The sequence below is a fragment of the Mandrillus leucophaeus genome, unplaced genomic scaffold (genome assembly GCF_000951045.1).
Source record: "Mandrillus leucophaeus isolate KB7577 unplaced genomic scaffold, Mleu.le_1.0 Scaffold1504, whole genome shotgun sequence".
Lineage (NCBI taxonomy): Eukaryota > Metazoa > Chordata > Mammalia > Primates > Cercopithecidae > Mandrillus > Mandrillus leucophaeus.
Window position 1 is genome coordinate 235,421 of NW_012101482.1, and position 12,183 is coordinate 247,603.

Genomic DNA, 12,183 nt, shown 5'->3' on the forward strand with positions numbered 1-12,183 from the left:
ATATTATAAAAGCAATTAATGTAATTTACTACACTAACAGTATAAAAAAAGAAAATCTTATCTCAATTAATATAAAAATTTATATTTTTTTAAATGTGAAAATAAGGAATAGAATGGAACTTCTTTAATCTGGTTAATGGTATAGTCATAAAATTCTATATAAAACATCATAATTAATAGGGAAATATGGAAACCTTTCCTTCTGGGATCAGAAACAAGACAAGTTTCCCCAGCCAGGTCAATAAGAAAAATCAAGTGCTTACATATTGGAAAGAAAGAAACACAATGGTCATTATTTGCTAATGGCATTACTGTATATGTGGAAAATCTAAAATAAAATATTGGAACTAATAAGTAAATGTAGCTATCAAGATCACTAATTACAACTTTAATGTCCATATTTCTACCAAGAGCCTGGGTAAGGAAGTCTAACAGGATTTTGCTATTATGTGCCTCAAAATTCTCCCCACCTCTGCCCATTATCCAATTTCAAAGCCACTTCCATAGTTTTCTGCATTTGTTATAGCAGAAACCTATTCTGGGTACCCAAATCTGTATTAGTTTCCTATGACTGCTATACCACATTATTACAAACTTGGTAGCTTAGAATTACAAAAATCATTCTCTCAATGTTTTCAAGGCAAAAAATATGAAATTAGCTTCACTGGGCCAGAATCAAGGTATTGGAAAGGGCGTGCTCCCTCTGGACCCTCTAGAAGAGCATCTATTCCTTGCCTCCTCCAGCTTCTGGTGGCTTATGACATTTCTTGGCTTGTGGCTAAGGAATCCATGATCCCATAGGCATAGTGCCTTCTCCTCTTCTGTGTCAAATCTCCCTCTGCCTCTTTTCTTATAAGGACACTTGTGGTTACATTTAGGATCCACCTGGATAATTCAGAGTAATCTCTTTGTCTCAAGATCCATAATGTAATCATTTATGCAAAGTTCTTTTCTTGCCACATAAGATTAAATTTACAGGTTACAGAGATTAGGACATGGAAATATTTTAGGGAGTCATTTTTTAAGTATACCACAAAAATACTAGAACTATACTGTTAAAGGCCCAGAATTTTTAAAGCCAAAACCTTAAAGTAATTGTTTTTTCAGAAATTCTATAAGTTCGTCTTGTCAGTTTTTAATCTGGAAGCTGGCAATAGCAATGAGCACTACAGAAGTATCTTAGTTTCACAGTGATATTGTTATATATAAGTACCACTGAGTAACTCAGATGGGTTTTCTTATGCATTTCTAGAAGAGACATTCATCAGCAAGAAAGGATTGTGTCCGTTGTGCCGTATGATACAGTTACAGATTAGAGCGGGCAAACTCTTTCTGTAAAGGGTTGGATAGTAATATTTTAGGCATTGCAAGCCAGACAAACTTTGTTGGAACTATTCAGTTCTGCTGTTGTATAGCAAAAGAAGCCATAGATCATATGTAAATGAGTATGGTTTTATTTACAAAATCAGACAGTAGGCCAAATTTGGCCTGTTTGCCACAGTTTGTTGACACTGTTATAGAATAACATGAACTCACCACTATGACTCTCATTTATGTTTAAAAAAGGAGAACAACTATTTGTTGTAATCTTTTCAGCTAAACAGATGTTGTGAAACTGCAGAGACAATGAGTTCTGAGTTCCAAGAATCTATCTATATATTAAAAACCCATGTATTCTTCTTAGTCATTTCCATCCCATACAATATTATAAATCAGATTAAACTAGAATTGGGGGAATAACTGAACTCAGATAAGGGAGGAAAGTTGAAAAGTATTCAGTGTTTACAGACTGTAGTAGAGATTGCTACTTGTCCCTCAATACCCATTCTCCCTTTCTTCCTTTTAGAAACTCCAAGATTTTAGCCACTTAGTTACAATGTACATATGTAGGTTCATGCCACTACAAGAAAAACAAACAAACAAACAAACAAAAATACAAAAACAAAGCTGCTTGCCCTCTACTTTCCCATTCCTGTATACAGGGGCAAGCAGGGTTGGGGATCAGCTGCGGAGTCATCTTCAGTCATGCAGATGAGGGCTGCTATTGTTGGAATTCCCTCCAAAACTCATGTTGAAATTTAGCGGCTGTTTTTACAATATTAAGAGACAGGACCTTTAAGGGGTGATAAGGCAGAGCCCTCATGAGTGAGATTAATGCCATTATAAAAGGGCGAGTTCAATCCCCTTTTGCCTCTTTGCCCTTCCACCATCTGAAGGTGCAGTGTTCAAGGTGACATCCTGGAATCGGAATCATCAAATCTTCTGGTGGCCTGACGTTAGACTTTTCAGCCTCCAAAACTGTGAACCAATAAATTTCTGTTTATAAGTTACCTGTGGTATTCCACTGTGGCAGCACGAAATGGACCCACACAAGGAGCTGACCATTGGGAGATAGCAAAGTAAAAAGACAGAGGAAAGGATCTAGGTCCTTAGATAATTCTGTGAAGCAAAGCTACCCTATCCCTGTAAACTGTCAACCAGATAAACTTTTTCATGAGAGATAAATCAATCTCTCGGTTTGCTTAAGCCACTTATGTTCTCTGATAAAACAGTTAAAACCAATATTTTAACTAGGACACAAATTGACTTTCTCACTACTAAACAGGATGTCCTGCCAACCATTCTTAGTAGTTACTTGAAGGATTCCTAGCCTATGATTCCATTTATTCTCTCAATGATAAAATAAATACCATACCTGGGCAGAAGAGCAATGCACGTTGTGAGGATACAAACTAAATAGAATACAGGATCCAGCATGTGCTCCTGCATAATCCAGTAGGGGTTGGATGGTGGGTTGCAAGTTACACACATGGCTCCAAAAACTATGGCAAATAAAAAATAAGACAAGATGCTACCAGTGATGACCAGCATGTGAATCCAAGTCTGTAAGACAAGACGAACAGAGGAAATGAATGCTCTCTCACTGATACGGTATTGCCACCTGGACAAATCTGCTCCATTAAAGAGACAACACATCTAAGCACTGGATGAATGGTGTAACAAACCTTAACAAACAAAATATAAGATATCAGAGAGATAGGAGTATCTTTTGTGAAAGAGTTACCTCACTGTTTGAATTCTGTAAAACTAACTCAAATGCCAAAAGGGAATTCTGTTGACTAGTTTATTCTATACTATCCATGCACCAAGAGGTGTCTGGATTTTCTCCTTAATTTTTTTCATATAGTTACTCATTGGTCTGTTTCCTTGTTAATGTAATACCTTAACCCAGTGAACCTCAAACTTAAGCCATTCAAATAGGTGTTAGACAGTACTGTTGCTCATGAATACTGTCATTCTGTTCCCTGAGTAAGCATTCAGATGGATGATATTTCCACACTCTCTTGAAATTAAGCATGGCCATATGTCTTGCTTTGACTAATAAAATGTGATTACAAGGGGTATGTAAAACTTTCAGGTTAGAAGCATGTAAGAGCTGGTCTGCAGTTTTCCATGCTGTCTCCTTCCTTCCATACTGACCAAGAAGTTCTCTCAGAGGACAGTTGCTTCTAGAGCTGTCTGGACTATCAGCCAACTTTATATGAGCAAGAAATAAATGTCTGCGTGTCATACCACAGCCTAGCTACTTTCATATTCATGTATATCTTGCAATATGATTTTTCTTAACATTGGCTCACTAATTAAGTAACTTTATCTAGAAAGAAAAGTACAATGAGATATCATCCCACAGACACTGGTTAGGATGTGGAGACAAGGGAACCCCTGTACATGGTTGATGGGAATGTAAATTAGTACAACCACTATGGAGAACAGTTTGGAGGTTCCTCAAAAAACTAAAAATTGAGCTACTGTATGATCCAGCAATCCCACTGCTGGTTGTACACCCAAAAGAAAGGAAATCAGTATATCAAAGAGATATCTGCACTCCTATGTTTGCTGCAGCACTGTTTATAATAGCCAAGATTTGGAAGCAACCTAAGTGTTCATCAACAGATGAATAGATAAAGAAACTGTGGTATATCTACATGATGGAGTACTATTCAGCCGTAAAAAAGAATGAGATTCTATCACTTACAACAACATGGATGGAACTAGAGGTCATTACGTTAAATGAAATAAGGCAGGCACAGAAAGACAAATACTGCATGTTCTCACTTATTTGTGGGATCTAAAAATCAAATCAATTGAACTCAGGGACATAGAGAGTAGAAGGATGGTTATCAGAGCCTGGGAAGGGTAGTGGAGGTATCAGGGGAGGTGGGGATGGTTAATGGGTACAAAAGAAAAATAGAAAGGATGACTAAGACCCACTATTTGATAGCATAATGGGATGACTATAGTCAATAATAATTGTATATTTTAAAATAAAGGATCTATTTGGATTGTTTGTAACTCAAAGGATAAATTCTTGAAGGGATGGATATCCCATTCTCCATGATGTACTTATTTCACATTGCATCCCTGTAAAAATATCTCATGTACATCATAAATATATACAGCTACTATGCACCTGCAAAAATTTTAGAAATAAAAAAAGAAATTTAAATTAAAAAATGAAGAAAAGTGTATGCCTACTTTAAATGTATGAGGTCGGTGCAAAAATAATTGCGTTTTTTTGGCACCAACTTCATAATATTAACATTCTCTGTTATAAAAGAGCTGAGTCTGGGGTTTGATTAATCTTTATTATAAAGATAAATTAGCAAGAATTACTGTGATAAAACATAATAGCATCAAATGAGATATCTCTTTGATATAATCAGAAGTATGTAGTATTTAGTGTTATTTAGTGCAGTATGCAGTATTACCTAAAATCATGGTGTGTACTATTGCTAGCACATATCGTGCTTTTTAGGGAAACACTGCTTTTATTAATCTCTTTTATTTTCTAGGGCTATAATTTTCAAATAAGTTAGATTTTCTTCTTTTCTCTCCTAATCTTGCAAGGTATTTCCCCATGGCAGATATCTTCACAAGAGTCACACAGACTGCTTATTTTTTAATAAAATGTACAAACAACTAGAAAAATGTTAGCTAACTCCTGGATTAAGATCTTTATGCTGCTAAAACAGTAATTCCTTTTTTTTTTTCTTTCTCAAATGTCTTTCCTTCTATTTGAGCCATATTGCTCCAATTTTTTATCTCTTACAACATGCTTTGGCCAGGCGCAGTGGCTCACGCCTGTAATCTCAACACTTTGAGAGGCTGAGACGGGTGGACCACGAGGTCAGGCGATCGAGACCATCCTGGCTAACATGGTGAAACCCCGTCTCTACTAAAAATGCAAAAACAAAATTAGCCAGGCGTGGGGGCGGGCACCTGCAGTCCCAGCTACTCGGGAGTCTGAGGCAGGAGAATAGCATGAACCCAGGAGGTGGAGCTTGCAGTGAGCCGAGATCACACCACTGCACTCCAGCCTGGGCGATAGAGCAAGACTCCCTCTCAACAACAACAACAACAACAACAACAACAAAAACATGCTTTTGGCAAGTGAGATAGAGACTTCATAGAGTTTATACATTTAAGTGAATTGATACAAAGAAGTGAAAGTCAAAGAATACTGGGTAAAAACCAACAAGGGAAGTGGGAGGTGGCAATGAGATGGTGAATAAGAGCATGAAGGGAAAGAGTTTGATACTTTCAGAGTGGCTGACTTTTATTGACAAGAGATCTGCAGGGCCAGGATTTCTAGCCATGCATCCTCCAGCATAAGAAACAATTCTTGAATGATGCATCCTTTCAACAGCAGTCTCTGTTTATCTTTGACTCTAGCTTTCACTCCCCTTCTTGGTGAGGACACCCAACATTGTGTGCAGCCTCGGCAAAATATTCCTCCCATAGTCAAAGCCTGTGACTGAAGCTAGGGAAATAGGATTCTATCACAATATAATAGACTTGGAGCACAATGGGGCAAGAGCAGAAAGAAAATGAATGGAGCCAGTTCAGACCAGAGGACCATCCTGACAAGTCTGTCCATTAGTTTTTGCTCTGTACATCTCCAGAGTCACTCTGGTTTCTCAGATATTTTTGCTTTTCTTTATTTTGTTCTATCATGGTTCTTCATTATATTTTTTAAATAATTTTTCTATTTGCTCAGGTTATTCAGATGATGTTGCTCATAATCAGTGAATCCAAACTGATACACTTTATGTGTTAAATCCTCTGGAACACTAATAAATGTCAGAACCTTTGGCATTTTCTCAGGTGGCCACCAAAAGTACCAATGCAATGTCTTAAAAATTGAATAGGTATAAAAACAATCCCAAATATTTCAGTTCTAGAATTTCCTTTACTCTACCCATCTGGTATTTGCAGATATTAACCTTTTACTACATTTTAGCTTGTAAGATTTTGTTATAGATTATAAGCAAAGCAAATAATGTCCAAAATAATCAGCCCTACTTTAGAAATTGTTATAAATAATTTTGTAATATAACTGCATATATTTTAAACTATAACCTTATTCAGCTATTTCCTATTTAAAATTCATATATTATCAGGATGGTAAACATAACCCCAAAACTGAATATTTAATCATTTATTTATCCATTCAAATATTTTTTGAGCACCTGCTGTGTGCCAGTCTTGTCCTTAACACTGTATGCAGTGGTGAACAAAATAGGTATGAACCCTGCCCTCACAGAGAGCATAGTCTAATGTGGAAGATAAACATGAATAAGGTAATCACATTTTTTTTGTTTGTTTTTAGAGACAGGGTTTCTCTCTGTTTCCCAAGCTGGAGTGCAGTGGCATGATCATAGCTTACTGCAGAGCTCACTGTTGGGCTCAAGTGAGCCTCCTTCTCAGTCTCCCAAGTAGCTAAGACTGCTGGCATGTGCCATGACACACAGTTAGTTTCGTTATTTTTTGTGGAGACAGGGTCTCACTATGTTGCCTAGGCTGGTCTTGAATTCTTAGCTTCATGTGATCCTCCCTCCTCAGCCTCCCAAAGCTCTGGAATTGCAGGTGTGAGTTACTGCACTTGGCCTCAGATAATCACATAATTAAATAAATAATTATAAATTATGATTAGAGTTATGAGTAAAAGAAAGAGAATGGTATCAGAGAATGGGTGGTTAGGGAAAGGCTATGGGGGAAATTATATTTTTGATGAAATCTAAGTAACATTTAAGTTGGGTAAAGTGCAGGGATGCAAGAGGGAATGAAAATTACCTCCATTAAAAGATAAATTAAGTGCCAAGATCCTGACGTGGTAATCAGTTCAATGTATTGAAGAAACTGAAAGAGGGATAAGATGGTTCCAGCCCATGGATATGTGGAAATGAGGTTGGAGAGAGAAGTACAGCATCACCACACCATCTTAGGGCTTTCATATTTTATTCCAAGTACAATGGGAAACCACTGAAGGGTTTTACCCAAAGGGGAGCCAAAAAAAGATTTTTTTTTTTTATTATGAGGAAGGCATAAAATCATCCCTAAAGTCACTGTACCAGGATTATGATACAACACCTTTTTTCCATTTTCACTGAAAGTAATCAGCTTGGTCTTGAAGAATGAAGGTTAAGTATCCCTCCAGTCTGTCTCACATCTCCATGAACCCTCCACCACTGATACTACCAAAGGGAGCAAGGCAGGTGTTTTCCACTTTCCCCAGCTACACATCAATCTCGGCATAATGGCATTCAGTGATCACCCAGAGTAGCTGTGATCACCCTTCTCCCATAGATTCATTACTCTTCTCATTACCACTTATCTTCAGGGTCACTGCTAATAGAAGACATATCCCCAAGCATAAAAGATTTTAGGCTACTTCAGAGGCGAGAAAACCACTCACCAAACTCTTGCTTTCAATGATCAGATGGAGGAGAATGATGAACAGAGCAGCTGTGTTCAGGGGGTTTCCAAATGCAAAGATGTCAATATCTGAGCCCTGGTAGGTCTAGAAAGAGAGGCCATTAGATGATCCTGGATAGTTGTGCAACTTGGTGTGGGTAACATCACTTTATCTACAATTCAACCAAGGCTTGAGTCCCTTCTACAAGGTCCCTATGAACTGGCCATTTGAAATAAACTTGAACATTTTCACAAATAAGAGACTGACTCTCTCCCAGACAGGGCATCTAATCTTCAATTTTTTTCAACTAGAATTCCTCTTTATTCTGAATTATAATTGATCCTCCTGGAACCTTTTACTCACACTGCTAGCTTTTTAAGGTATAGAGAAATTTGTTCTATTTAACAGAGCTACAAATCTTTGAGGCAGCTATTATGACTATCTTTCCGAGGAAAATATACCCTCCTTTCCTATATGTCTTCAAGTCCTTAAACTATTCCTCTAATGACACAATTTTCTCATGTTTCACCATCATCTTCATTCTCTTCTGAATATACTTCAGACTGCCTTGTTTATATTTCTCCTGAAGTGCAGTATAGCCAGAAAACTGTAGCAAGGCTAATTCAAATGATTTCATTTGAATAAAGAATAAAAATTGTTAATTTAGAAATGATAATCTTTTTCATTCTTAACACTGTGCTTCTATTAACACCACCCATGATAGAGGTGTTTTCTTTAGGAGAGGGGTATATGTGGATGAGCAGCTATACAATGCTGCTTTGTGCTTGGTGTTAGCCTAAATTTTTTAAAATTAAAGTTTATACATTCTTTGCTTTGTTACATTTCCTCCATTCTTTACCTGTAAAACAGATTTTATAGTTTTAGAGACACTACTTATAGAATGTTAAATTTAATGCTCTGAATATCATTCGAGTAGAATTAGCCCAGCACTCACTAATAAAAGCTGTCATATTCTGGCATTTCCTCTCTGATTTTTTTTAGACAGGGTCTCAGTCTGTTATCTAGGCTGGAGTGCAGTGGTACGATCACAGTTCACTGAGTTCACTGCAGCCTAGACCTCCTGGGCTCAAGCGATCCTCCAACCTCAGCCTCCCAAATACCTGGGGCCACAGGTCCACACCACTACACTCACCTAATTTTTAAATTTTTTGTAGAGATGGTGGCCTCACTGTGTTGCACAGGATGGTTTCAAACTCCTCAACTCAAGCAATCCACCTGCCTTGGCCTCCCAAAATGCTGAGATTACAGGTGTGAGCCACTGTACCCAGCCTGTCTGATTTTTGACTAATCTAATTATATAGCCAGACATCCAATTTTGTTCAAGTCATTGATAAAAATTTTTAAGCAGTACAGGGTTAACAAGAGGCCTAAGAGGACTCAAACTAGGTATGTCTATCTAAATTTAATCCATTACCTAACATATATTTTTGGGAAGATTATACTTTAGTCAGTTTATAATCAACTTGATTATATGAGCAATCCACCCTCCTTTATGCTGATATTGGTGGCATAGTACAAAGAAGCATCATTGATTCATTAATAACAAATATACTGAGTTAACAAAGACTCACAAAATAAGGCACAAAGAAGCAGACCAGGCTTTGATAAAAAGCATCCAATAAGGTGATCCAGAAGGTATGGGGTAAGTATGCCTAGAAATGAAGCAGATAACGGGGAGGGAGTAAGATTAACAAGGGTCCAAGAAAAGAAACAACACAAGCCAGTACTTACATTTATTTCTCTGAGAGAAAGCTTCATTTCTTCAGGTGGTGTTTTTCAACAGAGGTAAAGATAAGGGTAACTGAATGTGATGGGTTCACAAGTAAACATGATGAAAAAAATCCTTGAAGGGATGTTTATTCAACTCATGTTGCCTTTATTACAGGATAAATTTTAAATCTAGCTGAAATACAGCCAGTAGTACTAACTTCTCCTTTCCTACTGATCAGAAAGTACCGTTCCAAAACTTCTCCAACTCTATCCATTCCTCTTTCTCTAAATTACTCCTTTCATTCCAATTCACTATCAACTGTCTCTGAATGGCTGGATAGCCATCTAACCACCCTCTTTGCTTCCTCCCCTCTTCTCAATCCAATCTTCCCAAATCAGCCAGATGGTCTTAAACCCATTTCCCATTTAGAAAAATGGAATTTTTCCATTTTCTTAAGGCAAATTGGAAATGGACTTAAAAAAATGTAAACCAGGTTATGTCATCTCTCTAATTAATCAAATTGACTCCTTCCACTCCCTCCAATGACTTCCCACTGCATTTCCAACACAATCTAAGTTTCTTCTCATGACCTATAAGGTCCTACCTGGTTTGCTCACTGAATAGTTCTCCAGGTTACTTCTTGCCATTTTGATTCTGCAGTATGGACCTTCATTCTTTTCCTCAAATGTGCCAGATCCATTCTTTCCTCAGGGATTTACCTGTGCTGTTCTCTCTGCCAGGAATTCTTGTCCTGGACCTCCTACATGAGCAGTTCCTTATTACTTGTATCCTAGCTCAAATATCTCTTCCTCATACAGGCACACCAAGCCAGTCTAAAAGTTGTGCCCACTCAGGCGCTTACTACCATGGAAACCTGAGAAGTATCTCATCACCATCAGGAATAATTGTATCTGTTTAATAAATTTTCTAGTTTTGTCAGTGGAATGCAAGCATCATAGAGTAGAACGCTGACTCTTTTATTCAAGTGACTAAAACAGTGTCTTGTACATACCAGGTGCCCAACAAATACTTATCAGGTTAATAAAGTATTCGTATACAAGTTTTCATGTAGTAAACTGCTTCCTACACAAATCTTAGAGAAAAAAGAAAACATAAGAGACAAAAAAAAAAAAAAAAGAAAAAAATAGTCAAATGATTGAAAATGACTTTTCAAACAAGAGCCAACTCTGAAGTTGGATTCTGGGGCTGTGTGAAGGATTCTGAGGCTGAATTCAGATCCAGCAGGAAAGAGTGCTATCATTTATTAGTGATATCTGCCATGAACAAAATTGGAAAAACATGTGTCACATCCCTGAGCTAGTCTTTTCCTAACATGTTCTCAGTCTTGTTTTCCTCCAAATGCAGAGGCTGAAGCTTCCTTGAAAACGTTACACTGTCTCTTAAAGAACAAAACTTTATAAATATACAAATTCTCCATATATGTTCTTCCATTCTTTAAAATAATATACTTGGAATTTTTACATCTATCCCTTTGTATCCCTTCGTCCTCTGGAAAATCAAAGCAATGAAGATTCATTGCTTCCAGTCCACTTTTCTCTATATCTTCTTCTATTATTTCCTCATTGGATATGAGGGATATTCTGCCTACCTTTCTTTATCCAAATGTCCATACAATCTCAGCAGAACCCCAATCCAATGGTAGAAGAGAATGTGCCAGAGACAGAGGGGCAAGCAAAATGCCACTGGACAAGAGAGAACCATTTAGAGATAAGTTAAAATATAACTTCATGCATCTGGGGAAATAGAGGTTGCTCAAAGAACCTAGAGTAAAATGAAAGAAATACAATTTTCCACGGTCACATGAGGAATAGGACTTACCAAAGTAAAGAGAGAAGGATCATGATTAAGATAAATGAGAGGCTGGAGGGATTAACTCACGGGGTCCACTGGAAACTGAAAGGGGAAAGTCTGGACATGAAGCCAAAGCCAGAAAAAAAAAAAAAAAAAAAAGACTGTGTGGGTGACAAGACATGGGGGTGAGGCTTCGTGGAAGGGAAGCTTCTGATTGCAGACTTCCAGACTCATCTTTAGAGGAGAGAGATTCTGTAGCCCTGGAGAGAATATTTAATGACACTGAACACAGGAAAACGATCCAAGCATAAAACATAATTTTGTTGGAGACCAAGTTCAAAGAAAGCACAAATTTTAGAAGGTAAAGTCAATGAAATCAGTTACCTTTTATCAATAGCTACATGCTGGGAAAATCTGCCTACCATGATCATGTTTTATATAACTGGCCAGTTAACTAGAACAATGTGTACAAAGGATTGGTGAAAGGATTCAACAACAGGAAACAATAATCTCATTTATCTCAAGGATAAGGACCAATAACAATCTTTAGTCCATACAAATGGGCTTTTAAAATACGGGCTATAAAAACTTTGATTGAAAATCTCCCTCAACCCTCCTTTCCTCAATGGATTTGGAATTTCAATTATGCCTGGGGAGTGGGACAAGCTTCACTGACATCAATCACATGTTCTTGCATCCTGGCTTGAACTTGAAGTCAGACTGGACTCCTTTAGGAAAACCCATGTAGTTCCTTGGTCTGAATGGATTGGATGATATTAAAGGATTATAAGGACCCCTTCTTTCCTGAAAGCTGAATCTGTGATTTCTCTGTCGGTTGTTCTAGGTAGTGTAAGGACACTAAATGACTCTCCATTCCAGAAAG

The 12,183-nt window shown here is 37.4% G+C and overlaps 1 protein-coding gene across 1 annotated transcript in view; it reads right to left on the bottom strand.

The window, feature by feature from the left end:
* ATP10D (ATPase, class V, type 10D) overlaps positions 1 to 12,183 on the bottom strand; it is a 109,264-nt gene that overhangs the window by 2,981 nt on the left and 94,100 nt on the right. Inside the window, exons 20-22 of the mRNA XM_011975033.1 lie at positions 9,349 to 9,429; positions 7,757 to 7,861; positions 2,696 to 2,883 (exon numbers count right to left, since the gene is read on the bottom strand). Coding sequence (XP_011830423.1) covers positions 2,696 to 2,883; positions 7,757 to 7,861; positions 9,349 to 9,429 — 374 coding nt within the window. The remainder of the gene's footprint in view (positions 1 to 2,695; positions 2,884 to 7,756; positions 7,862 to 9,348; positions 9,430 to 12,183) is intronic.